This window comes from Penicillium soppii (genome assembly GCF_028829465.1).
Source record: "Penicillium soppii strain IBT 18220 chromosome Unknown utg000006l, whole genome shotgun sequence".
NCBI classification, from domain to species: Eukaryota; Fungi; Ascomycota; class Eurotiomycetes; order Eurotiales; family Aspergillaceae; genus Penicillium; species Penicillium soppii.
This window is the reverse complement of record NW_026643236.1, coordinates 2,154,019-2,181,687: the sequence shown is the minus strand read 5'-3', so window position 1 is coordinate 2,181,687 and position 27,669 is coordinate 2,154,019. Positions and strand designations below refer to the sequence as shown.

Sequence of the window (27,669 nt, the reverse complement as noted above, 5' to 3'; positions counted from 1 at the left end):
TTGCTCGATACGAAATAATGATAGGGTAGTAGTGGAAACTCGGGCACTTGCGTTTTAGATCAATTATCGTATCGTCTATCATATTACTTAAACGAAACCCATTTGGAACATAGCTACGAACGTTGATGTCATACCACCATCGGCGGCAGCCCACTAGGAGCATCATAGAAATCCTTCAAATCCTCCTCTTCCTCCTCCTCGAACTCGAAGCCGGTGGTTTCAACCTCTGACTCTTCTGCATGCTGGACACGAGAAAGACGGCTTCTGGTGCCTGCACCAGAAGAGGCAGGTGTACCTTCTGCCTCGAAGGGCTCATGGGCCTCTTCGCGTGGTAGCTGCAGTGCTAGGTATCCATCCGGGGAACGTTCAGCCCGGTCCATGATCTCGTTCATGTATTTGCGGACTTCGTCCGCTGGCTTCACCACACGAGCTAGCGGTTCTAAGATTTTGGCGTTGGGGGCGTGGATGCGGAAGGTCACTGGTTGCCAGTATTCTTTCAAATTTGCCTCGGATGGGGTGCTGGGTAGACCTGGTGTTGCAGGATCAATGGGCTCTTGCTTTTGGGGCGTGTCGGTTGGCGCGACTGGTTGGTTGGGTGCCGGGGACTCGTTCGGTTGTTGGCCTTTTTCGGCCTTGACCTTCTTGTCGCCTTTGGCTTTGGATGCACCCTTGCCCTTTGATTTGCTTTTGGATGCGCCTTCTGTGGGGACTTCGAGGGGGAATGGGGTATTTGGATCAACCTTTCGGACGACCAAGAATGAAGCAATGACTGTGTTTTCGGCTGGGAGCCATTCCAGAATTGTGTGTTCGGGAAACAGGTAACGGTCTCCGGAGCCAGCATGGCCTGACGTGCTGCTTCCGTACGGTGTCAAGGGAGAGGTGAATTCGAAAACCACGGCGCTGTAGCTCACTCGTGGAGGGGCGATTGGAATCGTTGGGGGTCGAGGGTATGAGCTAGGTGTACCATATTGAGGTGGGCGGGACTGGAGCGGAGCTTGGAGCCCGTAAGAAGGTTGTTGGTAGGGGGTGAACGGCGGTCCTGGCCGTGGTCCAAGTTGTTGAGCTCCTGCTGGCGGTAGAGGTTGTACTGCAGGGCTCTGCTGGGGTCCCGGCGTGGAGGCAGGAAGCGGTGTGCTTGCAGGGCCAGGAGTCGCAGAGTGCGAGGGCACTACTGCTGGACGCGCTGGTTCGGATGGCGTGGGTTGAGACGCAGCAGTCCCTGTGGCCGTCGGCTCTTCCTTGACGTTCACCGAGCCAGTAGCAATTGGAGCCTTTGATGTCTGGGAGGCTGGTTTTGCCTCGCTGTCTTGCTTCTGCGGTGGCTGAGGGGTGGATTGTGTTTGTGATGCCGGAGTAGGTGTTCCAGCCGCAGATTTCTGGCGTTGTTCTTGCTGTTCTCTCGATTTTATTATGGCGTTAAGTTCATCAATGTGTGCCTGGAAAGCCCGGAGCTGCTCCTGCGATGCCTGGCTGGAGGCCACGACGCGCATCAGTGCCTTGAGCTCGGGGTCTGCGGCTGCCCTTGTAGCCAGCATTTGAATCACGGGATCCGGACTAGGCTTCGCAGGTTGGCCATTGGGACCTTTCTGTCCTTGCGCCGGTCGTTGTCCTCCCTGGGGAGAGGGTGCGTTGCCTGTGTTCGGGCCATGGGGTTGCTGAGGTGAAGGCTGGCTTCCTGGATATCCGGGACGTCCTGCAGGAGCGGGAGAATATTGTGTAGGTCGTTGCGCATTAGATGGAGAGCCGTACGGTCTGTATACGGTATGGGGGACGCCCCATTGAACCGAAGGTCGCTGAGGGGGTGCGTATTGCAGACTTGGAGGTGCATTGGGATCTTTTACAACATAAATCACGGCATCGAACAGATGAGGTCCGACGGTGACATCGCATGGTCCGATCTTTAACATGGACTCCTTGGGTGGGTTTTTCTTTTCGATCTGCTCGCGCTTTGTCTTCTTGGGTTTTGTATAATATCGAACGAGGATGCCATCGCTCAACCACTTCTTCTTCGAGCGCTCGAGTGAGGTGAGGAGAACTGCGCTGCAAAAATAGAAACAACGATGTCAGCCATGTGTCAGATGAAAGCGGGTCGCAATGTCAAACCTTTCAGCGATTGACTGATACTCCTTGTCCGGCAATGTTTTCGATTGCCGGTGCCGGATAATAGGTAAGGGATCTGTATCCTTGATCTTCGTCGGTAAAGGAGCATCAACTGGTTCAGCTGGTGATGGCGCGCGCGGTGTAGGTGCTTTTTTCCTGTGAGATTGCGGCGTGGCTTCGGAGACACGTCTTTTGGCGGGTTCGCGTCGCTCGCGCGGCGGAAGCCTGCGCTTCTCGGCCATAGTTATTTGAAATGGTATACCGGCAATATATGAAATCAATGCGACCAGCGCAAAGGGTCAAGTATGATAGAGAGGGGAGAGCAGGCTGAGATGGAACAGAGGAGAGAGTGGATGAAGGAAGAAAAGACGCGATAGACGCGATAGTGTCTTATCGGCTTCTCCGCTCACCCCTTCGGGGCAAAGAGAACATCATTGACACCTGGGCATTGTATTGTTAGAACATCGATGCAAAATGGTTGAGCTCAAACCTATATTCAGAAAGGCCTACTGGTCTTTGGCAGCCGGTGGTCTGATCTATGTGCTCTTTATTATTTCCTTGACCTTCCCCGGGATTCAGCGTTTGTATGGATCGATTGTCCTGTGAAAAGAGTGAGCTAACATGTCGTAGTATGCTTTATGCCAATAAGATTAACCCTTCTATCTGGCAGGATATCAATCAAGTTGAGCAATTTGGATTTCTGAGTATGTTCCATGCAAGATCCACTGTCGGCCTGGTTAACAATTCCCAGGAATCCAAGTCCAACCGTTTCATCTGGTGACACCTGATAATGAAACAATCTATGGCTGGCACTTGATGCCGTTGCATCTTTGCCTTGAACATGAAATGGAACTTATGGAGAACACATCCTCAGGTCCGGCAGATGATTATACTACAACGACTGCATATAAACTACTTGCAAATGACCCCAATGCCCGAGTTGTGGTAAGCTGTGCGTATTAGACAGCCAAACTCCGGTCTGCAGCTAAGCTGACATGTATGAAAATAAGTCCATGGAAATGCAGCGCATTTAGCCTCTGCTCAGCGCCCGCACAATTACAACTCCATCCTCTCCGTTTCGACTCCGTCAAACCCAGTCCATGTTTTTGCAATCGACTACCGAGGCTTCGGTGTGAGCACCGGATTTCCCACTGAAGAAGGTGTCATCACAGATGGTGTCTCACTTCTTAACTTTATTACAGCAGGGCCTTTGAAGGTCCCCACATCTCGTATCGTCATCCTTGGCCAAAGTCTCGGAACTGCTGTGACAGCTGCGGTAGCTGAGCGATTTGCATTTGGATCGCCCGACCCTACAGCTCTCCAACCAGCCATCAAGAACGCCGAGCCTTTTGCCGGCGTCATTTTGCTGGCCTCATTCAGTAGTTTGGCCCATCTCATTGAGTCCTACAGCATCAAGGGGCTTACGCCGCCTATGTTATCTCCACTCATGGGATATCCGCGCTTCCAGAAATGGGTGATGAGCCATATTGTGGATCATTGGGACACGGCCGCAAGAGTGGCCCGTCTCACTGGCGTTGCTGCGGCTGAATCAGACGCCTTTGGCGTGAAGTATACTGACAAAAGTCTTGATTTGACGATTGTTCACGCCTTTGACGATGTTGATATCCCTTGGTATGAAGGACGCCGTGTTTGGAAGGCTGCCACTGCCGAGGACATTAAAGGTGCTCCGGGGCATTTGACATACTACAAGGCCGAGGATGGTGATCCAGTTGAGATCAAGATCTGGAAGAATGAGATCGACGGCCAAGATGGAACTGAGATTGTGAAGACCGTTAGATGGGAGCGGGTACGATATGGAGGTACGTTAAGTGATTTCTTTTTTAATACTGTCAGTTTAAGTAACTGACTGGGATGTCTTCATCTACTTAGGTCACAATCGTGTTGCATCAGGCTCAGTGGCTGGTCTTGCCGTCTTGAGGTCCTTCGAAGCGTGATCGCATAATATCACGTATCACACTACAGATTAGATCCGACAGACTCAATCACCTAGGTAACTGCCTCATGTTGCTTCATATATAATATTGTAAATACTCAATGTAAATACTATATCTACGCTAAATTACTACTGCTGGCCATACGCAGGGCAATGCCTCAAAGGTTCCCCTTAGGCGATTACGATACCTAGGAGATTGAGGTAGTCCTTTTATATCTCATATACCTATACCTAGGCATATACACATATGTAAACATAGTTCCATTTTTGGATTTGGTTTTCCAACAAATATTACGAAATGCTCTATGAGAGCCCTTGATGCCTACGATTTGGCTCGCAGGGTAAGCTAGCTAATTTGCCGTGCTTGAAAACAACAATCTAATCATACTATGCAGAAATAGCCGAAAGAGGAAAAAGACACGACGGGCGAAGGCTGGCTCGAAAAATTGTGTATTCCGTTGAAAAAGACTTTCGAAGGAGTGGACGATTCGAAGCATGAGAATGCACGTGTGGATGAGAAAGCACCCGTGAATGAGAAGGCACCCGTGGATACATAAATGAAATTTGTTCAAACAAGATTTTTATCTTCCTTGGGGGTTATCGAGCATATCATGTGGTTATTTACTCCAAGGTGACCACAGGCAAGAATAGTTTGGTCTAGTCCACTGTTTAGATACAACATAATCAAACAGCAAGGCTATAGTTACGAATATTCAGACAGTTGAGCCATTCGATATTCTCTAAATCAATGATGTGTCAATGTCGTGAAGTAGAACGACCTTTTGACCCGGTTTTTCCGTTCCTTGGTGTATCGGCCGCCTTGTTCCACGCATGACGCTCGCGCAGGGAGTGACGCGCTGGTGCACCACGATTGGTGACAACAGAGTGGTCGACTTGATTGACAGACTGCTGGTTGTGGGCGTTGTCGGACTCGGCATCGCTGTTAAACTTGAGGTCGTTGTAAGACCCGGACATACTAGCGGATCGCGAGCGCATTCTGAATGAAGAAATCAAATGAATATTATAGGGAAAAGTGAAGAATTTTTCTTCTGGTAGATTAAGCAAGAGATTAAGCAAGAAAGTATTGAGTACAAATACAAAAGAGGCACTCTAATATGGTGGCGGTGGTGGCACTAGCCCTGAGCGCATCTTGATGCAATACGTCCAAAGGGCCAATAAGTGTTCAGCCAAACCGGAACTCAGGGAGTGTAAATAAGCCTAGGCTCCGTCCCGGGCCAAGGCAGCCTTGATATCTACTTATTCCTTTATCTGGATTGAGGTTTAGTACTCTGTGAGATGTAAAATCCAGTATTCGGCTAATAGAAGCAGATCAATTGTCGCGATTTTTTCAGTGGAAGTTCTACGGCGAAAAAGTCAAATTGGATCTTTAAGCCTTGATGATAAGTAATCAAGGGACTATGTTTTTGAGGGTATTTCTGTACAGGATTAAAGAACAACGTTAAGTCTCGCGCGCAAGTCCAAAGTGCGATCAGCGTGGCAAGTGATAAACTTTCTCAACTCGAACCTCGGCCCAACATCAACAGCGAAGAAAATCTTAAGCGATGTACTTAGTCTGCGGGGACGACAGAATCTTTTGAAAACCTCTACAATACTGCAATCCTCGGAGAGATCCCTGTAAATTCATCTATAGTCCCAGTCCCTTGGTTCTACCCATCACATTCGGTTAGGTGCATTACTTAATTCCACCACGTTCCACTATGTCAGCTCGTCCCCAGATTACCTTTTACGTCGATATCGTCAGCCCTTTTGCCTGGATCGCATTTCATGTTCTGCGAGTATGCATTCTGAATCCTTTAAGTTGTTATTTCTTTTCTAACGGATTCTAGAATTCACCTGCCTTTGCGCAATGTGAAGTAACCTATGTCCCTATTCTCTTGGGCGGCTTGATGCAAGCATGTGGCAACAACCCCCCAATCAACATCAAGAGTAAGCTATTACCACCATATGGGCACGTCTTTTTACACAATTGACCCATTTCCACCACGTCTCTCTATACAACTAACCCATTTTGAAGACAAGAAAAACTACCTAGGCCAGCAGCGGGTGCGGTGGGCAAAGTACTTCTCCGTCCCGATCATCGAGGGATTCCCCAAAGGATTCCCTATTCGCACGATTTCCGTGCAACGCGCGTTGTGCGCTATCTCGCAGAGAACGCCCGATAAGCTCGCCGAAGTGATCAATGCAATTTTCGAGTCTTTCTGGGTCAATGGGAACACGACCGTCGGCGAGCCTGAGGGGTTCGCCCCTCTCATTGAAAGTGTTCTTGGAAAGCAAGAGACAGACGAGGTTATTTCTGCTGTAAGTGGTGAAGAACTGAATTGACTTGCAGGAAAGCGAACGCAACAAATGAGCTAATTTCGTATAGATGAATACACCAGACATCAAGGCCCTCCTGATCTCAAACACCGATAGATCGTTTAAGGCTGGGGCGTTTGGACTCCCCCTGGTTTGAGTGCACTAATTCTAAGGGCGAGACTGAGGGCTTCTGGGGGGTTGATCATCTTGGCCAGGTGGCTGATTTCCTCGGTCTAGATCGCTCCCTAGATAAGGGTTTCCGGGCTGCTCTCTAAGTGTGGCATGATCGTTTTGTTTGAGGATGTATATGTGAATAAATTTGCCTCTGATGGTGTCTGTCCCAATATCTAATCATACATATTCAATGAATGAGGATCCTGTCCCCAGAGAAGAGAAACCAGCGACATCCGCAGTGCTAACAGAAAGAAATGATCTAGATCTCCAGTCAATGGAGAGAAGATCCCGCAACGCCAATCCAATCCCATAAATCTAGTCTGTCGGTCGTACATGCGCATTGCTCATATGCTTGTTGCGTAAGAAATCACACACCCGCTCATTGGGCATGTTGTCGATGTGTTCGAACTCTTTCTGCGTTTCCTCGCTGAGAGCTACATAAACGTTAATAGAAAGATCCCATCACTATGCTCAAGAACTCACTTTCGGAAACCGTCTCCTCAACCGCCTTAGCACCGCTTGCAAGTGCATAAATCTGATCTTGTACCGTGTGCAATGCCTGAGGCACGCTCTCCATAACAGTTTCCTTAACAGCTCCCGCGCTGTCCTGCGCAACGGCCGATACAGAATTCCCTAATTCCGCCATCGAGCTCCCAGATGCCATGGAATCAATTCGGTTTTTCAGGCCTGCAATAACACCTTCTTCCTTTTGGTCACCTTGGTCGGTGTTGACGACCGTTTCCTCCTCGGCTTGGTTGCGTTGTTCGCGGGAGACTGAGGAATCGAGGTATAGCGTTTCGCTGGAGGGGGATCTGTCCATGGTGAAGTATGTGCGGTGTTTTGAATTGGAGAAATTTGTGGAGTCGGGGAATGACATTTCTGAGATTAAGTTAACTAAATAACAGCGCATAGGGCTGAAATTCGATCGACATGGATTCTTGCCTTGTTTCAAGACTTATATTGGCATGATGTCATGGTTCCACATAGTATAGGACCAAGGGTTTTGCGATCATTGTACAATGGGAAAAAAGAGGTAGATCTGCATTTCTTCATATCGTAGAAGAATTCGCTTGTTAACAAAGTCTGTCTTGTCTATGGTTCTTTTCCGAGGAAATATAGACAGATGGGAAGGTAATGTAAGTCAAAGTATACGTGGTACTTCAGAGCTACGAGTGGCGATATGCGACTCCACTTTCCCCGATTCAAGGCATCCTGGACTGGCGATGTTTCTGATCTAATTAGGTTGCCTTGCACGCTGTACGTTGTATATGGTGGGTATTCCATTAATAGACATTTCGCCATATCTTTCTAACTAGTTGTAAATAGCAGCCTGCAGACCAGGAATAATCTCAAGATCCTTCGGCTTGTAGGTATACTTCCCTTCCGCCGAGATCTGAACATCTCGATTCTTCCGTTGTTGCTGAGTTTGTCGAACGGTAACCCACTCCTCAGTAGTAAGGTGCTGGCCAAGCTCAGTGAAAGCATTTGTTGTCAGGCCAAGTCTCTGGAGAAGAGGACTGTTCTGAATCGGATCGAGGACAACATGGTTATTAGGCCTACATTGGATTAGCCCCCGTTGCTCAATAAAAAATAAAAAAAGAAAGAAAGAGAGAACAAACTCACCGAGCAAAGTACAGCACACCCAATCGATCAATATGAGCCTGATCAGGAGGTGGCGCATGCACCCGATGGATACTTGATTTGATCAAACCACCCGTAAGCGCCGTCAACGCATCGCAGGTGTTGATAGTGATAGTTCCGTCTTGCGGCTGCACCCACTTCCACTTCCCCTCTGAGTTGAGGATCTGTAGCGCGGCGACGGGTTGGCGGAATAGCAGCGTGACTGTTCCCAAGTCTGTGTGGCCGGGACTGTACAGCTCGCCGACCTTTTGGTTTTCTTCTGCACTACGGGCAGCATAATGCATGTAACGCAGGTGGTCTTCGCCCTTGACATCATATTGGTGGTCGCGGACTAGTTGGTCCTCGTCTGGAAGCTCGAGGAGAATGGCGAAAAGACGAAGGAGCTTCTCAACGACCTCGGTGTGGCATTTCTATTTTTTTTGTTAGTGGAAACACAGTGAGTTTAGAGAAATCGACCATACACGGCTGAATGCTTCAATTTCCTTGATGTTCTCGGCGAGAACCGAGGGCTGGGGTCGCTCGTGGTGACCGTCGAACTTTGGGATGTTGTACACCTGGACATTGTCCTTGATACCATTGCCTAGACTGAGTTGGGGGTCAAAGATAATTCTCAGACTCCTGCAAAGCTTTCTTACATTCGATGTCCAGCAGGGCGGTAGGAGTTGTATTCGCCCCTCGCGAGATCACTGGCACTGTGGAACTTGAGCTTCTCTTCAAGTGGCAACGCATAGAACTCGCGGCCTAGAGCAAACTGATTATCAATTTCTTCTTGGCTAATGTTGAAGTTTTTGACATAGAAGAAACCTATTGTGAGGGCATAGTCAGTAATTTAATCCACTAATATTCCATAGATTGCAGACTTGGTGGAGGCATATGTTGGGCAATGGGCCTTGGATAGACCTTAGCCTTGACGTGGGGAAAAGTCCAGACAACTTACCAACGTTCCTAACAGCATGTTCCAGCTGCTTGACGAGAGATTCTTTTCCTCCTGGCTGCTCATACTGATTCAAATCCAAAGTGATAAGCTCGGCCCAGTCAACTGACCGACATGCCCATATTAGCAAGATGCAATGAATAATTGGCAGATATTTCTCACGCTTCTCCTTGGTCACAGGGACCTGATCATATTTTTCAATGTATTTGCCCGGCATATTGAATGAATTGTCAACTCAATTATGAATACTATGAAGAATTACTTGGGAATATCCCGGATATTTCTAATTTACATCGAAGTATATCACCATCTAAAACCATCCGAGTATAAGTATCAAAAACACTCCGAGATACCCCGCAAGTATAACATTAGCAAGCCAAAAAGCACGTCATTAACATGATAGATGAGCCCTGCGATAGCGGCACTTCTTAGGGCTGCTCCACCTTTCAAATTTGGTGCAATTTGATTCGCATTAGACTAATTAACTTCAGCGCTCACCAAAATCCAATCATAGAGACATATCAAATAGCACACTGGCCTTTGCAGGTTGCCATAGATAACGGCTAATCTCCGGCTTTCAAGCAAATATGATACGCGCACGCCATCAAGCGGTGACATGTCGCCTCTTCCGGCGCATAAGCTTCAACAACAAAGATGCTACTCGTGTCGAGGGATCTTTATATCGACGCTCTAGATTTCCTCAATGAGAAATGGTGAAAGCGGGTGGGGGAATTTGTTAATACGCGTCTTGCCTCTTTGAATATGCTATACCTCAAAGCAAAGAACTTATTTTCCGTATAAGTAGCGACGACCAATGCCCAAGTCTAGCTCCTTGATAGAAGTTGAATCGGAAATTTAAATCCTGAGAGAGTCTGTTCGTCATGTCTGACTTGAAGCCAAAGGGTGCGAGATTGTCCCTGTTAGGCCTTGTCAAGGAGGTGTTCAATTGGTATCCATCTTCTTATCCCTCCGAAGAGAGAAAGTGAGTGGATACACGTTTAAGTCTATATGCGCTCTTATGCTGATCTTATCAGATTATTGTTCAAGCTGGACTTGTCGATTCTGATCTTTGCCTGTCTATGCTGTAAGTGCTAAACTCCAATAAACATCTCAAGCATACATAACTGACGATCATAGTTTTCGTCAAATACTTGGGTATGTCTTACCATCAATGAGTTGTCTCACACTCAAACCTAATATATTGAAGACCAGACAAACATCAGCAATGCCTACGTCAGTGGACTGAAAGAAGACTTCGGCCTGTATGGTAATGAGCTGAACTACTTCAATGTCTGCTACTATACATCATACGTGGTTTTTCAGATTCCCGGCCTGCTACTGATGTCCCGACCAAAGCTGTAAGTTGGCACATTGCTTCAATTAAAATAAAAAGTTTAACACTCCACAGTGCTCGCTGGCTCCTCCCTACCCTCGAAGTCCTCTGGGGTATCTGCACATTCGCACAAAGCCGAGTCACTAACGTAACGCAACTATACGCACTTCGCGTGCTGGTCGGTGCGCTGGAAGCACCCGTATTTGCTGGAACCCATTTCATCCTTGGTAAAATTATCTCTATCCAATGACGCCTATAATTTACTAACTATACCCTAGGGTCATGGTACACAGGGCCTGAGTTGTTCAAACGAGCCGGTACATGGTTTATTTGTAACCCTTTAGGCACCATGGTTAGCGGGTATCTCCAAGCAGCCGCTTATACGAATCTTTCTGGTGTTGGAGGAATGCCCGGGTGGAGGTGGTTGTTTGTCATTGATGGTATCTTCACTATTCCCGTTGCCTTGGTCGGTTTCCTCATTTTCCCTGGTATTCCCGGATCTCCCAGACCATTCTATTTGACAGAAAAAGATCTTGTGCTGGCAAAAGAAAGGACGAAGAGAGCCAAGATTCGCCAGCCTGGAAAAATGAGTCTGGACGTGTTTAAAAGGACATTCAAGAGGTGGCATATCTGGGTTTTTATTATGTGTTACGCGTGAGTATTGGATATATCATGATATGGTGCATTATAACTGCATGCTAACGCTCACATAGGTGCATGATCATTTGCTCTTATCCGATCAGTTACATGAGTCTGTGGCTCAAAGCAGAGGGATATTCTGTGACCCAGATCAATCAGCTGCCGACTGTGACTTACGCGATTAATATCGTGGCATCCTGGCTAGGAACAACTCTGGCAGCCATATATCCAGAATGGATCATCTATACTATTGCTTCGGCATTATGTCTCTTTGCGATATTGTGCATGATTGTTTGGAACATTCCCATCGCGCTGAAGTGAGTTTTACCCATCATTCAATTCCTTCGGAAGCATTTGCTAACTGTACTCTAAAGATTCGTAGCCTGGTATTTCCTAGGCGCAGCTGGATGCTTGAGTCCAATCTTGTACTCTACCATAAACATCATTGTCAGAGATGACGCCGAAGAGCGTGCTCTCATTATGGTAAGTACAAGTCTTCCCTGGGAGCGAAACGAGGTTATGCTCACATTCTCATGATATAGGGCTCTATGATGACTTTCGGTTATTCCTTCAATATCTGGGTCCCGTTGCTGGCGTATCCGACAGCCGGACCAGATGGTGCACCTAGATGGCGAAAGGGGTGGCCTATATCATTCGTTTTCTTCTTCCTTTTATGGGCTGGCTTTATCGCTTCCATACTTATATGGCGAAGGTAAGAATCAATCTAAGATCAATCCGAGAATGAACATCTCACTGACAAATATTTCAGTGAACAAAAGAAGGAGAATCGGCTGTCATCCCAGGAGAGTAGTGATGAAGAAAGGGATACCGTTGTCATTGATGGGTCTCCAGCGTTGAAAAATTAAGTCAATATTTCAGATTAGTTATTATGCACGCTATCGATATTTAGTTCGAAGCAAATATCATATAGTTCACAAAATAGTCGCGACGTGCTGGAAAAGACTGAGACCTATCCAACCCGCCAATCCGCCTATAAATCAGCGCCTTGGGCCATAAGATTTCGTGTAGAGATAAACAGCTCTCTAGTCACAGAGAACTTTCCAAATGCAGCCATTTCTTCCTGGATACTTCTTCTCCATCACCAATGCCCAAAAAGCCAATATACCCCGACACCCAAAAAGGAAATTAGGGCACCAAAACCAGGGCTACCCCTCCATCGCCGCGATAGTCTCCTCCGACTCTCCGCAGAATCAAACCAACAACAACCACGCAACCCTAACCATGGCCCCAATCCCCATAACAATCGTGACGGGCTTCCTCGGCTCAGGCAAGACAACCATCCTCCTCAACCTAATCCCCCAACTCCCCAAAACCTACAAACTCGCCCTCCTGAAAAACGAATTCGGCGATGTAGCAGTGGACTCGCAGCTTGCCTCGACGCAATCCATCAGCGGCGTCCGCGAACTACTCAACGGCTGCATCTGCTGCAACCTCGTCGGCCAACTCAGCGACGCCCTCGACCAGCTACGCTCAGAAGTTACCCCGGACCGCATCGTCATCGAGACAAGCGGCAGCGCGTTCCCGGCCACCCTTGCCATGGAGGTGAATCGGCTTGCGCGCGAGGGAGGGAATTTCGTTCTCGACGGCGTGATTAGCGTTATTGATGTGGAAAATTGGGAGGGATATGAGGATACTTCGTATACGGCGAAGATTCAAGCCAAGTATACGGATTTGATTGTTTTTAATAAGTGGGAGGGGCTAGAGGAGAAGTTTGATGTTGCGCTTGATCGTGTGGGCGATTTGGGGGTTGAGACGCCTTGGGTGAAGTCGAGTAAGGGCAGGGTTGATGCGGATGTTTTGCTCGGGATTGATGGGGCGCTGTTCAAGGACGCAGAGGCAGAGGCTGGGAAGAGTCATGATCATGACCATGACCATAAGCATGATCATCAGTCCGAGGTTGAGGTCTTGTCTGTTGTGTTGAAGTCTGCTGGGGCGATGGATGTCGCTGCTTTGGAGAAGTTCCTCGGTCTCGCGCCGAGGGAGGAGGTCTATCGCATTAAGGGCATTGTTCGCTGCTCGAACTTGGATCTTCCTGCGGAGACTTCTGATGACTTGCAGGCAAGACAGAAGATTAATACCCCCGGGGTGCAGCATTACATTCTGAACTGGGCGTTTGGACGCTGGACTTGTACGCCCTCTGCTGTGGTTGCGGAGTCTGCGGACCCGGCTGTCGCTGCCCGCATTACTTTAATCTTGGCGCGGTATGAGTCTGCCAAATGGAAGAAGAAGCTTGAAGCCGGGGGATTAATTCAAGCGACTGGGGGTGACGTGGAGCTGAGTGTGGAGCGTTTGGTCTAGAATTCGGAGCTGAGTGCTCCAGTGTATAGCTTGCCGTGTGTGATTTGTTCTCATGATACCTTAGAAATGCGACGATAGAACTTGATACAAATGATAAAACAACATCTACACTTTTCGCATTTTGTGCCTGAAAGCAAAAGGATCACAAAAGATGCTGTAAAAAGAACATACCGGAAAAGCGAACGCAGATGCAACGCAAGACGAGCTCTATTCTAATATAGATCTAGAGGACGGCAAAACAGGATGCAACGAAAACGCACGATAGGTACTATATTAGATGGCTAAAACAGAAGCCATCAAACCAAAAAGTATTTCCAAACAAACCAATACGCAACAAATCCATAATGTTCAAACGAAAGAATAGACTAATAGTTGAGAAGGGCAGAGGCACCAGTCTCGCTAGAGATGTAGATGACCTCATGGTTGTCGGAGAATCCATTGAAGCGAGTAGCGCTACACTTGGTGTAGGCTCCCATCTCCTCGAAGTAGAGCCAATCACCAGTGTTGATCAGGCCAGGCAACTGGATGCGCTCAGTGATGACATCAATGCCATCGCAGGTAGGACCCCAGATAGAGTAAGTGATCTTCTCCGAAGTCGCAGAGTTCGGAGAACCAGGCTGGGATCCCTCAGAGGCGCAGGTGAGGACCTGGGCAACGGGGTGCTGGTGGTCGAAGATGATGTTCGAGAAATTGCCATAGACGCCATCGTTCAAGTACAGCATGTATGCATCACGAGATTGATCCTCGGGGTCAGGGATATCACGTCGCGCAATCACATTGGCGGCCAGAGTGTAAGCGGTGGCTACGTAGTAGCGACCGGGCTCGGCAATGACACGAATGTTTGGTGGGAAGTAGGTGTCCACGGCTTCACCGAGAATTCCTGCAAACTTCTCAAAGGTGTCCTGGCAGAAGCCGCCGCCGACATCCAGAGTGTGGAGTTCGTGGCCGATCTCTTCTGCGTGGTCGAAGACCATACGCGCATCTTGGACAGCTTTGAGGAAAGCGCGAGGGTCCTCGGCACCGGATCCAACGTGGAAGCTGACTCCGACGACCTTGAGGTCCAGTTGGTAAGCAAGCTCGAGAAGTGAACGAGCTAGGTCCATGGAAGCTCCGAACTTCATGCTCAACCGGCACAGGCTGGTGGAGTCATCGGTCAAGATGCGGAGGTAGAGCTCCGCATCGGGGAAAGTGGCTTTGATTTTATACAGCTCATCGGCGTTGTCGAAAGTCATCTGCTTGACGCCAACCTCGGCGGCATAGCGCAAGTAGGACTTGGTTTTGCAGGGCTGCGCATAGATAATGCGGCTGGGATCAATGCCCGTCTGAAGGGCGAGATCGATCTCAGACTTGGAAGCACAGTCGAACCCATTTCCAAGTTGGGCCATAAGGCGCAGGACTTCAGGGTCCGGGTTGCATTTAACAGCTGTTGTATCGTTAGAACAATTCCGAATGATGAGATCCATTGGCAGGAGACCTACCATAAAAGGGCTTGACACGGCCCAAGTTCATCTTCCAGCGCATATGCTGGCGGTAGACCTCACCCATATCCGCCACATAGAAAGCATCCTCCTCACCAGGACCACAGTGGTCCACATCCACCTCCGCCGCACGCTTCTTCAACACCTCCAGAACCATATCCTTGGCAGTCAACGAAGATTGCGACAAGGTGTCCTCGCCATGACTGCTGACCAGACCAAGATGGTCCAAACTATTGTTATAGTCTTGTTTGATAGTGCATATTTCAGCAGTCGATACACACGCAGTCGGTGCCATAACTATGCCGCTGCGACTCAGCACAATTGGTGAAATAAGAGAAAATAAAGAAAATAGAAAGTATTTAACCGGCAGGCGACTGCGTGTTAGGGCGGACGAAAAGTGTCACAACCGTAGTTGACTGGACCAAGCCTCCTAGACCCTTCCCCCTGAAGAGGAAGAACCTTCGAAGAAGTCCTATGCGGCAGCTCAGAGGACGAGGGAATAATCTCCGGGGGCGTCAACGGGACGAAAAAAGGCGCACCGGACGAAAGTTCAGAAAGAACCAGGAGGTGGAATGTTGTTAAGAGTGTCGCGGAGACGTCGAGTGGATACAATTTGGCTAAGAACCAGAATGGAGGCTACTGGAGCCGTGGTGACCGGATCGCCTTTGGGGGGTCCAAAGGCTGTGGTCTAGCTTGGGGAAGTGGAACCAAAGTACCAATTCTGAGAGAAATTTATTAGCAAGTCTCGTTCAATGAAAACCAGGTGCTCAGATAGTTTTATGAGAGAAATAAAATGGACGGTTGGGAGAAGACCGGAAGGATCAAAATTTTTGGGGGAGGGAAATTTTTTTGGGCAGCGGGCAGCGGGCAGTGAGCTCATGGGATTTTGAGATCATTGGAGAGAATCAAACGCCTCAGAGTGTGACACACGGATACCCGGAATCAATCACATACAGAGAAACCAGAGAAAACGGAAATAAAATAAAAGACTCACCTATAGTTGAAAGTTGTTTACCCAAAAACGAGGGAAGATGGGAATCAAAAAAAAGAAAAAGAGATGACGGACTGTTCGTGGGGAAAAAAACCCGCTGCTTACGGCATCGGCGCCCGTCCCACCTAGGGTCTTTTCTTTAGGCACCAAGTTCCACTTCCCACTTTTCCCATTACTATTACTATATGCGTTGTAGGTACGGAGTAATTTGCGTTATTTTTGGTAACTAGCGCATGTCTGACTAGATTCAGCTAGTCAGCTAGTCAGCTAGCCCTCGCAAGGGTTAAGATTGTGACTGCATCAAATCCCCGTGCATTCGGGATTACATGGCATATGCGGTGTAGTTCTCGAGCTATGATTTGTTCCTGATGTGACGACTGCTCACATATCCCTGTTTGGATCAAACATTCAGTTCCAGGTACCGGTACATGTACTGTAGGTACGAGGCAGATCACTTGTATTGTGCACAGTTGTATGCTTACTGGCTGCATATGTGTATAGGTGGAGACTACGTTGGGTGGTTACATGTGTAAATACTGCATGTAAGCATCTAGTATATGTAGGTATCTAAGTAGGAATTGAAGCTTTACACCGTACGGCGTAGAAAGAGCAACAAAAAAGAAAAGGAAAAAGGGCCAGGCCCGTAAAGCTTTAAATGACGCAGAGTGCACGGACCAGGGATCGGCGATTTCCACAACAAAAAATATAGCCTTGAAGATTATTTGCGTACTCCGTATAGTACACTAAATAGTATATAGGATTTTGTTGATGGGCTTGGTATATACATTGTATTGGCACTATATCACTATATTTACAGCTGACGACTGTAGCAGTGGAACTCGATCTTATCCACCTCCCCATGTTGTGATGGAAGCTCCATACTCTCCATTTCCGACATAAATCCAGCAGACGCCATCAAATCGAAAAATTTCGTTTCGCTATCATGTCGTCTCTTCAGAGCCACCAAGATAACTGCGTCCGGGGATGTCCGAACCAATCGGTCTAGAGCAGAAACAAGCACTGGCAAGCTGTCTTCATTGTAGGTACAATCAGAGACAAGGATTAACTCGATAGGGCAGGAGCAGAGGTCATCCGGGGGGTTTCCCCAGTCGAGGTTTCGGTACTTAACACTGGACATGGTGGCTGGGTGAGAAGCATTAATATTGCGTGTTATTATGTCCTCGACCTCGGGGAGGTCCGTGAGTAAGACCGAACAGTTAGCGAGCATCTGCACCAAGCCGATGCCCACTATCCCACATCCTGCACCGAGCTCGACCACCTGAATAGGCGAGTTGCGGGTGATTGATAAAATCTTTTTCAAGGCGGGAATTTTAGATCCAACGATCTTGTGTTCATTTCTCGTGTGTTCAATTATCTTGGGCTCAGCGTCTCCCTTCTCAACCTTACGGGCGTGGTCCAGTTCATCAAGAGTACTGGAGAGGTATGCAACAGTTGCCAGACCCGCATCCCTGGAACATCCTTGTTTAGATTCTCGGCCCTGGGATACGTTGCAGAATAAATGGTAGATTAGCTTACCAGATATGCCGGGCGATGCTGTTTCCTGTCTCTTCCCAGATCTGTAGCGGTGGCCCGCAAACTAAGCCACTCATATGCCGCTTAACAAGCGCCTCGGCGTGTGTCGATTGAAGACTAAATGGAGCGCTGATTGCGCCCATCACCAATTGATACGGTTGAGCTAGAGGTTCAAATGGGGGTAAAGGACGTCGCTCTGTCGATCTTAAGGGTCGTCGTTCCGTTGATCTTAATGGTTTTGGCGGTGGTGTTTGAACTGTCAATACCAATGTTTTCTGAGCCAGATTGACCGGGAGAGGGCCAAGAGTAATTGGCAGCTCGCGATTATATGCATTCCATTTTGTCGGCTTTTCATATACAATTCGAGAGGTTTCCTCCCGGGCTGTCACCATTAAATCAACATCTTCAGCTAGAAACGAGTCCCCAAGATCGGTGGTGATACAGATGAGGGCGGATATGGAGACGGAGCCGTTCTGCTTCTGGATCCGAGGGGTTTTCAGGTACCGAATGTAGTAAACCATTCTCCAGAGAGAATACCGACGAGTTTGACCAATTCTCTCGTTTCTAAAAGCCTTCACCTTTGGAAATCTCAAAGATCCCCAAAAATTACCCCGGATTATCTCACTTGCCGGCTGACATAACCGAAATGACATCGTCGGCTTGCGACCACTACCCTCAACTCTAGTATCCCTGTTGTTTTTCTAATGTCGCCGGCGACAGTCGGGGGACTGAATTTCGCCTTGCCTAACCACATTTCTCCTCACTCTCGTCGTCATTGCCCAAGATGATGCGAACGCGCGACCCCCGCATCCGACAACGGATCAATCAGATCTCCCATAATCTTGAGACCGCCAACGAAACAGCGCAAGAAGGCCTCTACACTTTCTCCCACAATTACATATCTCCATGCTTTGCATCAATCGGAAACTGCGTAAATGCATGCACAGCCCCTTGCCTCCCGAGCCGAGAAGACCATCTCCGACGACGACGCCGCGGCCAAGCCGAAGCGAACTTTGATTTCTACGATGACTGGGACAACGAAGAACAAGATGACAGTCTATTAGGTTGGGGAACAGGAGAACTTGACCGACTCCTCGCTGGAAGCGGTCTGGCACGCGGACCTGCAGACCAACCGCGCCGCCAGAGGCGGATGAGCTACGGGACACGCAACACAAGGCGCAGGAGCACCGTGCACATTCCAGACAACCGCACTGATCCGACTGTGATTCCCAGCTCGTCGCTGCTTGGTTTCTTGGAGCGCTTTCCATGGAGACTGGGTGCACGGGGTGTCAAGTATCGGCCATCTGCTGCTGATCTGCAGGAGCACCCCGGTACCCGGCGGTACGCGCACGAAGATGAGCCGTTGATGGAGGTTTTGGATGACGATGAAGGCCCGCTATCGCCTACGCCTAAAGGTCGGAATCGGAGTGCTACGCAGTCTTCTCGTGGGACTGAGACCTCTCTCAGCTCGCGTGGTGATCTATTCCCTAGCGACGAAGAAGAGGATGCGGTTCCCCTGGACGATGAATTCGCGCTTGCTTTTGGGCGCCGTGGGACTGGCTTGGAATCGGATGATCAGTCGGGACCCAGGCCTGAGATTAAGTCTGGTTCTGCTTCTAGTCTTGGCGGTGCTTCGTCTGAGAATACGAAGCGCAAGAAGAAACGCTCTTCAAGGCGCTCAACTGGCCACAATGATACTTCCGTCCAAGACGTTGATACCCCATCATTGGCAGATATGAAGTCAGAAGAACAACGTGCAGCACTAGAAGAAGAAGCGGCAATTGCGAGAAGACGACTCGCTGCGCATGAACTGGCTCTAAGTCGAGGCCTTGATGCGCGAGGTGGTGATAAGGTAAGAAACTAAATTTGGAGTATGTGAAAATATATGTAACTGACACTTGTTTAGCTCACCGCAACATCTAAGAATCCAAGTCTCCTGTCACAAGATGAGGATAAACAACCTATTACTCCGAAAAGGACTTTCAGCGAATCATCAAGTCGTCGATTGTCTGGTTATCAAACCGAGCCTTTCCCAGCCCTTTCTATGTCACCTTCGTCATTGGCTATAGACTCTCCAGGCCTGTCAAAAGCTTCACCGAGAGCTATCTCACCCCATGAACTCGGTGATACTTCCACTTCTCTTGATTGAACGAGAGAACGAGTCTTGTTGACTTTTGCCTTTAATTTTGCTTTCAGTGATGTTTATGACCCTCCGTCAAGCATCACTTTTCTTGTATGATATTATGAGCGACTTTGCTGTACACAATACCCCATGACATGAATTGAAGAGTTTGACCAACATATATTCTTCGAACTTCTCAATTGTCCGATATGACAAAGGAATATAGACAATGATAATCAAAAACTCCATAGAGATACATTCCATCTGTGTTGTGAACATATGTATAGTGCATAAAAGAGACCCAAATGAACCTTGGAATATGTCAATCTACACCTTCAGTCTTCGGCAATCCACTTTAGCCCGTTAGCTTTGCTCCGCGTGCATAACAATTCTCTCCGACTCACCACAGGCCTTGGTCGGTTTAGGCCCACTACCGTTTAGGACCACTACCTAGGTATTGGCCCGGACCTCTATATGGCGAATCAGAATAGCCCTACATGACTTGCTGGAGCAATGGAAATCTTGAAATGTTTAGAAGTGAGTTTCGGGTTATCATCGTGAAGAAATACTAGCGTTTCTCCGCTTTCCCGCGATATAGGGCACCATAGCACTCGTATTCAAGGTTTATATAAAATTTAGCAAAGGTATATAATTGTGCATTTCTACGTTTATTCTCATATATATGTTCTCGCATTTTTAGTCCGTCCTGTGTAGACTTATAGGTCCAGGGCGGTTCCGAAAAATGTAGAAGAGAAGTGTGTCTCACGAATGCGGACTCACATTCCCTATGTTCTTGCGCCGACATTCTCCCACGAAGGGAAATGAATGTGACACCTGCCAACCAAAGGTGGTAACTGGTTGTAGATGTGATAAGCTCTGTGCACGAAGCACGTGAAGATCTTCAGCGCGGGTGGAGGTTATAAAAAGGGAGGGAAGAAAGAGAAAGAAGGTTTATGCAATCAAGTATGCACGGAGCTATGTACAAGAGAGTGACCATACAGACAGATGCAGGTATATAGAAATACATGGGGTTATAGAGTGGTGATACAAATACCTTTAACAGGGACAATCCCAAGTCAAGGGTGTGCTGTGCAGAAAAGGAAAAATGACTGTTGGATGGGGGTGTTGGGCCGATACCAGTTAAGTAGCGGCACCCATGGAAAGCTTCCGCACCTCCCATTCAGACTCGGTCCAATCTTTCTTCTCGCCGAGAACGCAAGTTGCTTGCCGCGAGGCATTCACCAGGAATTTATCGGCGGCGGCGTTCACGTCCTTGGCAGTGACATCCAAGACCTGTTCTCTCCAGCGCTGGTCCATTTCATGGGTGACACCGCTCATGAAATAACGAGCACCTTCATCGTCAACGCTAACAGGAGCATCGAGACCCTGGAAGATGCCAAGCTTGGCTTCTTCGATCTCACGCTCGGACCAGGCACGGTCTCTGGCAAAGATACCACTGTTTTTGAATACCTTCAACGAGTTCAAAGGGTTAGGGTCTCGGTAACTCATGAAGGTGAAGATACCCTTGATGGGTCCATTGCTGGCCCCGGCACCGTAGGCACCTCCCTTCTCACGAATTTCGGGGTGTAGGTAGTTGTGAGTGAGAAGTTGGGACAAGACGCTGAGAGGAGCACTGGATGGATCGATGAATGGCACGGTCTGGGTAGCTTGTCCAGAGTAGTAAACCTTGTATGGCATATCATAGAAGGCCTTGTCGGCTGACTTAAAGGCAGATGTGGTCAAGTTGGAGACTGGGGACTGGGTTTGAGGCAGTCTGGAAATCCACTTTTGCAAAGTAGACTCATTGCGAGCAGCACTCTCCGGTTCGCAGACCATGCGGACGCGAAGGTTAGACGAAGAGATGGCAAATGACTGAATGAGGCGGAGCTTTTCGATGAGCTCCTGGAGACGCTCGGGGGAAGACTCCGCATCCCGGAGCAGGTTAGCCGTGGCTTGCAGTTGCTCAAGACCAGACTGCTGCTCCTGGATCCAGAAACTGCGGGAAAGGCTGGCAGCCGCAGCATTGACGGCAAATCGGTGGCCGGTTCCTGCGATGGCGTCCAAGGCTCCATTGGTGGTCATCCGCAGAAGCTCCTGAATCATTGCGGGGGCAGCAGGGCTCGTGAAGTCGGTCTCTGTAACAAGAACCGAGAGCATTTCCAGCATCTCGGGAATGTTCTCGTCGATAGCGTATCCAGAGAACTGCATACCTTCCTTGAATTGGTCAAGGTGTGTCGGAGACGACACAAGGAAAGACGAGGTTGAAATACCTCCCGTCTTCAGCTTGATAAGATCTTCCCACTGCTCCATGGATCGATTTGCGGTTCCAAGACGCATGACGCAGTCGTTGAACAAAGGCATGAGCAACCGAAGATCATCGGGGAGATCTACAAAGTCGTTAAGGGCTTGGAAGTAAGTCAAGCCGTTGGTAGGGGCTTCGCGCCAAACGACGTCAGTGCCGTCGACCTTGGACTCCCTCACAGGCTTGCGTTCTTTCTCTCTTGAGATATCCTTTACTCTCAAGGAAGGAAGACAGCTCAGGTCGGCGTTGTGGGCATCCTCTTGGATCTTGAGAAGCTCCAACTCCTCCTCTCCAAGCTTGGTGACAGCCTTCTCAACAGATCCGTGCTGCTCGATAAGCTGAGCAAGTTTCGCGTCTTTGCGAACGACCTCCTTTTCGTCAAGCTCTTTGCTAAAAGTGGGCGTACCGACCATGGTAAAGGTCATGCACTGGTCGTTGATCAGATATTTTTCCACCAAAGACTCGAGATAACCAGGCTTCTCGTATCTGGCCTTGAATTCATTGATGACATCATTCCAAGCCAATTCTTTCATGGGGTTTGAGCCATTGAGCCAAGTCGAGATAGTCTTCTCCATCACGCCAATACCAAAGTTGGCGGTCTTGTGACGGAGGGAAAGTTCCAATTGATGAAGGAATCCTTGGACCTTTTCCTTGCTAAAACCAGCTGAAACTGATTCCCGGAAGGAGTTCTGGATCACATCTTTGATAGTTGAGGCATTGGCTTCGCTCACACCGTTAAGGCCAACGGAGAAGATTGGAGTTCGGCCGGAGGAATCAAGGCCAGTGTTTGGTGTGAAGGAAGAGCCAAGTCCACTCTCAACGAGAGCGCGGTACATAGGTGAGCCGTAGCCATCAAGAAGCAGCGAAGAAACGATTCCCACAGAGAAAGTTTCCACGATATCGGTTGAGTCTCCCATGTACCAAGAGGTCGAAGTCTTGTGCTGCTTATCTTCGTCGGCAAAGGTATCAATAGGACCGGGAACAATTACGTTCAATGGGCCCTTGCTGAGGTCAAGGGGTCGCTTTATATCGGTATCGGCTTGTCCCTTTTGGAAACCATCCAGCACGGCACCGATCTGTTGCAGATGATCGGCCAGAGGCATATCACCGTATGTGAGAATCTTGGAGTTGCTGGGGTGATAGTTGCGCTTCGAGAAGTCCGTCAATTGCTTGTGAGTGAGGTCGGTGATATACTCAGGGTCTCCACCCGAGTTATTGAGCGAAGGGAAGATGCTTTCCTTGAACTTAATGTAATAGAGGTAGTTTGCATCCGAGATTTGACCCTTCATCTCATTATAGACCACACCCTTGAACACAATATCCTGCAAGGAAAGATTTTGCTCAACTTGTCCAGGAACCGGCTGCAACGCTCGCGGATCTTCAGGACCCAAGCGCCATCCTTCTTGGCGAAAGTCTGATTCTTTAAGAAGAGGGTGCAGTGTGGCATCAAGATAGACCGACAGGAGGTTTTGGAAATCTTGCTGGTTGGTCGTGGCAAAGGGGTATGTGGTGTGATCGGAGGCTGTGAAAGCGTTCATGAAATTTGATAAGGAGCGAGGAAGCATCTTGAAAAAGGGATCTCGAATGGGATACCTTAAAATGCACGGTCAGCGTTGTATGTTACGATATCCAGGAGTATTCTGCTCACTTTTCACTACCACATAACGTGGTATGTTCCAGAATGTGAGGCACACCAGTAGCATCCGGCGGGTTTGTCTTAAATCCAATTCCAAACACATTGTTTTTATCATCTCGGGCAACATGCATATAGTCGGCATCTGTTTTGTCATGTTTCAACCAAACAGCTGTCAAGTGAAGTTCCGGAACATGCTTCTTTTCATGAAGAGTAAATCCATGGAGCTTCTCACCAACGTTGGGGAAGTTATCCAGGTTAGTCACCGTCGAAGCAGCTCTCAAAGTATTGCGAGAAAGGATACTCGGCTTTAATGAACGACCGAGAGGTTGTCGCAAGCTAGGTACTCGCGCTGTACCGAAGCGCATTGATGAGCGCAACATAATTGTAATTGTTGATATGTTGAAGAATGACCAAAAATCGAAACCCCGGAGTCGAAAAATGTCCAGATTCCGATCGCTTACATCATCCTCTTGCTAGCGTCTCAACCTAGGAGGTCCTAGAGCCTCAAGAATCAATACACAATACTAGTCTAGACCAAAAGAAACATAATAAAGAGAGATTCAATAGTGGTTATATCCCAATCTTCTAGTTTCCTCTCTATATAGACATACTATATGAATCTCTAGAAGAGAACCCTGTGGGAAGAAAGGACATGCGATTGCCTTTTCTGGAACCGATGACTAAGATTCTCCCCTCGTCGAAGTTCTGCTCCGAAAGACCACCGGTTGCTCTTTCCCAAATCGAAACGATAAACAAACGACACGAACATCCCAGAGCCCAGTGATCTCGCTTTTCGGGCCTTGTCTCTGGGATCTCTCATACCTCTGATTGATCCGCCTTCATCCTATCTACATCCCGCCCATTTCCAGCGCAAATTTTCCGAGTCACCCCCGTGACATAGGTTACTCCTGTGTGAATCGCCCGCAATGTCGACAACTACTATGGCAAAAAAGAACAAGGGGAAGAAAACAGCGGATCCCAACGAAACATCGAAATTACTGGCCGCCAAAATCTCACAGCTGGAGCAAGATGCCGCCGGCGAGAAAGACCAAGAGGCGGAAATTGGTGCGTGGCTCCCTTTGTATTCTGCGGTTTCATGAACACTCTTCCTGTTGGCTTGGTGCTACTGGATTCTGTGGTTAGTTAGGACATAAGAGTCAACTAACTTGGAGTTTGATGTATAGAGCGCGAGGTCAAGAAAGCAACCCGGGATCTCAATCAACTGCTAAACAACATTGAGTCGCCCATGACCCGTCTCGAGACTGTCCATAAAAAGTACACCGAACTTTTGGCAGATATGAAGAAGTTGGACCGCGATTACTCCAAGAGCAAGAAGCGGGCCGATCAGCTGCAGAAGGACCAGGACAAGGGAAAGTCCGATCTCAGCAAGACTGTTACAATGAAAGATAAGCTTGAAAAGCTGTGCCGAGAGCTTACGAAGGAAAACAAGAAGGTCAAGGTGGGTCAAACAGTCTGCGCCGAGAGACGGATGCGCCGAGCAACCTGGAGGACCTGTCCGCTAAACCACGTCACAGGACGAGAATAAGAAGTTGGAAGATACCGAAAAGAAAGCGCGCTTGATTGTCAACGAGCGTCTCGATTCTCTTCTCTATGACATCCAAGACGTCATGGCCGCCAAGGGCAACCCCCGCAGTGAGAAGATGGATGTTGATCTGGATGAAGCGTACGATCTCGATTTTGCGTGAGGTTGAAGCTGGGCTATGCTGACTCCAATTTTATAGGCTCCGTGTCAAGCTAAAGACCATCAGTGAGCAGTTCGATACGCGCGATATGCATTACCGGGGCCTTCTCCGGGGCAAGGACTCCGAGATACAAAGTCTTGCCTCCAAGTTCGAGGATCAGCGCCGTGCTGGTGAAGTCGAGGCCAATCGCAGCCGAGCTTTGACCTCTCAAGTTTCCACCTTCTCCCACACCGAGGCCGAGTTGCGCAGCCAACTCAACATTTACGTGGAGAAGTTCAAACAGGTACTATTTCAGCTACTTTGGGGCTCCCATCACCCATTGGACATATCCTGGAATTCCCTGATCACTAACAACCCCCAGGTCGAGGATACCCTGAACAACAGCAACGACCTTTTCCTTACGTTCCGGAAAGAAATGGAAGAAATGTCCAAGAAGACCAAGCGTCTGGAGAAGGAAAACCATACACTGAACCGGAAGCACGAGCAAACCAACCGCAATATCCTGGAAATGGCAGAGGAAAGGACCCGCAATCATGAAGAGCTGGAAAGATGGCGACGGAAGTGCCACCACCTTGAGGCCCTGTGCCGACGCATGCAAGATCAGGGCCGAGGCGAAGGTCTTGCCCTAGCCGAAGGCGTCGATCACCTAGAGGGGGACGACGAAGGCACCGAAAGTGAATACGATGATGACTACGAGGACGACGATGAGGATATTAGTGATGAAGAAGACCTCGAGCTACCCCCTGCCCGAGTCGACCAACCCTCAGAGAAGCCCGTCTTTGGCCCAACTCCGCCCCCAAATCTACTGGAGGCACGAGCAAATGGCAACGCTGCGGTGGTTAATGGCTGTCACTAACCCGATTTTTTCGAGATTCTTCGAATTTATTTGTCGATTCTGATTCAAGCGACTTGGTCACTTTGGATAAAGACGTTTAGTGTCTTGGAGCTTTTACTTTGGCCTCAAGGTAAAGCTTTCTGTCTTTCTGTTGCCTTACATGACTTGCAAGTACAGAACTGCATTCATTTTGAATTGCACATTGTAGAAAGTCTGCCATCTGTTTTTGACTAGTCATGAGGATTTGAGGATTACCAACTCCTCCATGTGAGGTTTCCTCAACTTCATCATGAATGTTCCAAATCTTACCGAGTTTCAAGTGATTTTTTGTACAAGTACATGCCATATTATCAACAATGAAAAGAATATGCCAAAAGAAAAGAGAAGAAACAACGCATTACTTGTGCACAGTTCATTGCGTGATATTTCCCAAAGTCGATCGATATCTATAGTTTACTCCCCGGGCCTGTAATATATGAGCCTCCAACCTTGAGCACATCAACAGCCTGCTCAACCATCTCCTTTACAATAATTCCAGCCGGTTGAATTGCCTTTACACTAGCCGAAACATCACCCATGAGGAATGGCATATCAATATCCTTCTCATTCTCCAAATCATGCATCATCGGCACAACACCCTTAGAAGTCAACGCCGCAATATCAGCCGGTCTCTCCTCCCACTCCTTGATATACTCATTAGGCAGCATACGCAACGGCCGACCAGAGATCACAAGCGTTCGCTTGGTCTCACCGTACTGCGCCGCAACAACGGCCTCTTTGTGCAATCGACTGGCGCCACTCTCCTCAGAAGCCACAAAGCGAGTTCCAACCCAAACACCCGCAGCTCCCAGCATCAACGACGCCGCCAGACTGCGCCCATCATTGACACCACCAGCGGCAACAACCAGCGCCGGCTGCCCAGTCAACGGACTCTTATACCGCCGCGCAACATCCACGACAGCAGGAACGAGCACTGAGAACGGTATCTCACCCGTATGGCCACCTCCCTCGCCACCCTGCGCACAAACAATATCAACGCCGGCCTTGAGCGCCTTTTCGGCGTGTTTAGGCGCGCCGACCATGTTCATAATCAGGATGCCGGCCTCGTGCAGGCGCTTTATTGTTTTTGCGGGTGGCACGCCCACGGCTGAAACGAAGAGGCTTGCGCCGTGGGATATGGTGACTTCAATCAGCTCGTCTAGGTGGCCGTGCGTGTAGTCGTGGTTTGTTGCTCGTGCTGAGCCCCCGACTTGGGGGAGGGCGAGGTCCACCCCGAATGGTAAAGATGGGTCCCGGAGGAGGGACTTCAGCTCAGTGAGCATTTCTGAGAGTTGATCTGGGGTGTAACCTAGTCCGCCTATTGTGCCTAGACCACCGGCATTGGAGACTGCTGCTGCTAGTGGTGCGCCTGAAGCTCGAGCCATGCCGGCTAGTAGGACTGGATGTTGGATTTTGAGGAGTTTGCATAGTGGTGTTTGGAGAGACATGGTGAGGTACTTGTTGGGTATTTGTAGTTCTCAACCTTGGAAATTGTTCAGTTGATTTTATTGTTGAATGTCCACGGGTGTTTTAGAGGATTTAGCTCCAGTATATATGCAGGAGGTGTAGAATATATAGATCTTGCCTTGGAAAAGAATGCGGGGAACCCCCGGACCGAGG

General features: G+C 48.7%; 15 protein-coding genes across 15 annotated transcripts; 7 read left to right on the top strand and 8 right to left on the bottom strand.

The window, feature by feature from the left end:
* Positions 1 to 128: 128 nt before the first annotated feature.
* N7529_008175 (uncharacterized protein) lies at positions 129 to 2,342 on the bottom strand (the record flags this gene model as incomplete). Its single annotated transcript, XM_057243702.1, has 2 exons — positions 129 to 2,040; positions 2,104 to 2,342. The coding sequence occupies 2 exons, from the start codon at positions 2,340 to 2,342 to the stop codon at positions 129 to 131; spliced, it is 2,151 nt and encodes a 716-aa protein (XP_057095240.1).
* Positions 2,343 to 2,574: 232 nt separating this feature from the next.
* On the top strand, positions 2,575 to 4,055 carry N7529_008174 (alpha/beta hydrolase; the record flags this gene model as incomplete). Its single annotated transcript, XM_057243701.1, has 5 exons — positions 2,575 to 2,684; positions 2,731 to 2,804; positions 2,852 to 3,052; positions 3,111 to 3,920; positions 3,991 to 4,055. 5 exons carry the CDS (start codon positions 2,575 to 2,577, stop codon positions 4,053 to 4,055), a joined length of 1,260 nt encoding a protein of 419 aa, XP_057095239.1.
* Positions 4,056 to 4,359: 304 nt separating this feature from the next.
* Positions 4,360 to 4,611, top strand: N7529_008173 (uncharacterized protein; the record flags this gene model as incomplete). Its single annotated transcript, XM_057243700.1, has 2 exons — positions 4,360 to 4,395; positions 4,456 to 4,611. The coding sequence occupies 2 exons, from the start codon at positions 4,360 to 4,362 to the stop codon at positions 4,609 to 4,611; spliced, it is 192 nt and encodes a 63-aa protein (XP_057095238.1).
* A 199-nt stretch (positions 4,612 to 4,810) lies between these two features.
* On the bottom strand, positions 4,811 to 5,050 carry N7529_008172 (uncharacterized protein; the record flags this gene model as incomplete). Its single annotated transcript, XM_057243699.1, has 1 exon — positions 4,811 to 5,050. The coding sequence occupies one exon, from the start codon at positions 5,048 to 5,050 to the stop codon at positions 4,811 to 4,813; it is 240 nt and encodes a 79-aa protein (XP_057095237.1).
* Positions 5,051 to 5,772: 722 nt separating this feature from the next.
* Positions 5,773 to 6,645, top strand: N7529_008171 (putative 2-hydroxychromene-2-carboxylate isomerase; the record flags this gene model as incomplete). The annotated part of the gene is made up of 5 exons (XM_057243698.1): positions 5,773 to 5,850; positions 5,902 to 6,001; positions 6,090 to 6,373; positions 6,441 to 6,521; positions 6,544 to 6,645. The coding sequence occupies 5 exons, from the start codon at positions 5,773 to 5,775 to the stop codon at positions 6,643 to 6,645; spliced, it is 645 nt and encodes a 214-aa protein (XP_057095236.1).
* Positions 6,646 to 6,859: 214 nt separating this feature from the next.
* Positions 6,860 to 7,421, bottom strand: N7529_008170 (uncharacterized protein; the record flags this gene model as incomplete). The annotated part of the gene is made up of 2 exons (XM_057243697.1): positions 6,860 to 6,978; positions 7,028 to 7,421. 2 exons carry the CDS (start codon positions 7,419 to 7,421, stop codon positions 6,860 to 6,862), a joined length of 513 nt encoding a protein of 170 aa, XP_057095235.1.
* Positions 7,422 to 7,856: 435 nt separating this feature from the next.
* N7529_008169 (uncharacterized protein) lies at positions 7,857 to 9,336 on the bottom strand (the record flags this gene model as incomplete). The annotated part of the gene is made up of 6 exons (XM_057243696.1): positions 7,857 to 8,100; positions 8,168 to 8,595; positions 8,647 to 8,770; positions 8,821 to 8,989; positions 9,123 to 9,224; positions 9,282 to 9,336. The coding sequence occupies 6 exons, from the start codon at positions 9,334 to 9,336 to the stop codon at positions 7,857 to 7,859; spliced, it is 1,122 nt and encodes a 373-aa protein (XP_057095234.1).
* A 664-nt stretch (positions 9,337 to 10,000) lies between these two features.
* On the top strand, positions 10,001 to 11,957 carry N7529_008168 (uncharacterized protein; the record flags this gene model as incomplete). The annotated part of the gene is made up of 10 exons (XM_057243695.1): positions 10,001 to 10,101; positions 10,154 to 10,203; positions 10,257 to 10,274; positions 10,327 to 10,477; positions 10,528 to 10,679; positions 10,731 to 11,106; positions 11,166 to 11,408; positions 11,466 to 11,574; positions 11,634 to 11,803; positions 11,861 to 11,957. 10 exons carry the CDS (start codon positions 10,001 to 10,003, stop codon positions 11,955 to 11,957), a joined length of 1,467 nt encoding a protein of 488 aa, XP_057095233.1.
* A 199-nt stretch (positions 11,958 to 12,156) lies between these two features.
* On the top strand, positions 12,157 to 13,410 carry N7529_008167 (CobW family GTP-binding protein; the record flags this gene model as incomplete). The annotated part of the gene is made up of 1 exon (XM_057243694.1): positions 12,157 to 13,410. The coding sequence occupies one exon, from the start codon at positions 12,157 to 12,159 to the stop codon at positions 13,408 to 13,410; it is 1,254 nt and encodes a 417-aa protein (XP_057095232.1).
* A 365-nt stretch (positions 13,411 to 13,775) lies between these two features.
* Positions 13,776 to 15,192, bottom strand: N7529_008166 (type III PLP-dependent enzyme; the record flags this gene model as incomplete). Its single annotated transcript, XM_057243693.1, has 2 exons — positions 13,776 to 14,833; positions 14,889 to 15,192. Coding segments are annotated over 2 exons (1,362 nt in total), but the record flags the coding sequence as incomplete, so codon positions are not given.
* A 1,498-nt stretch (positions 15,193 to 16,690) lies between these two features.
* Positions 16,691 to 17,933, bottom strand: N7529_008165 (protein N-lysine methyltransferase family protein; the record flags this gene model as incomplete). Its single annotated transcript, XM_057243692.1, has 2 exons — positions 16,691 to 17,348; positions 17,416 to 17,933. The coding sequence occupies 2 exons, from the start codon at positions 17,931 to 17,933 to the stop codon at positions 16,691 to 16,693; spliced, it is 1,176 nt and encodes a 391-aa protein (XP_057095230.1).
* Positions 17,934 to 18,196: 263 nt separating this feature from the next.
* On the top strand, positions 18,197 to 19,561 carry N7529_008164 (uncharacterized protein; the record flags this gene model as incomplete). Its single annotated transcript, XM_057243691.1, has 2 exons — positions 18,197 to 19,264; positions 19,319 to 19,561. The coding sequence occupies 2 exons, from the start codon at positions 18,197 to 18,199 to the stop codon at positions 19,559 to 19,561; spliced, it is 1,311 nt and encodes a 436-aa protein (XP_057095229.1).
* Positions 19,562 to 20,674: 1,113 nt separating this feature from the next.
* cym1 (pitrilysin family metalloprotease cym1) lies at positions 20,675 to 23,852 on the bottom strand (the record flags this gene model as incomplete). Its single annotated transcript, XM_057243690.1, has 2 exons — positions 20,675 to 23,429; positions 23,485 to 23,852. 2 exons carry the CDS (start codon positions 23,850 to 23,852, stop codon positions 20,675 to 20,677), a joined length of 3,123 nt encoding a protein of 1,040 aa, XP_057095228.1.
* Positions 23,853 to 24,398: 546 nt separating this feature from the next.
* On the top strand, positions 24,399 to 26,031 carry N7529_008162 (taxilin; the record flags this gene model as incomplete). Its single annotated transcript, XM_057243689.1, has 5 exons — positions 24,399 to 24,537; positions 24,657 to 24,931; positions 25,008 to 25,156; positions 25,215 to 25,458; positions 25,537 to 26,031. 5 exons carry the CDS (start codon positions 24,399 to 24,401, stop codon positions 26,029 to 26,031), a joined length of 1,302 nt encoding a protein of 433 aa, XP_057095227.1.
* A 425-nt stretch (positions 26,032 to 26,456) lies between these two features.
* Positions 26,457 to 27,497, bottom strand: N7529_008161 (NAD(P)H-dependent flavin oxidoreductase; the record flags this gene model as incomplete). Its single annotated transcript, XM_057243688.1, has 1 exon — positions 26,457 to 27,497. One exon carries the CDS (start codon positions 27,495 to 27,497, stop codon positions 26,457 to 26,459), a length of 1,041 nt encoding a protein of 346 aa, XP_057095226.1.
* Positions 27,498 to 27,669: the final 172 nt, after the last annotated feature.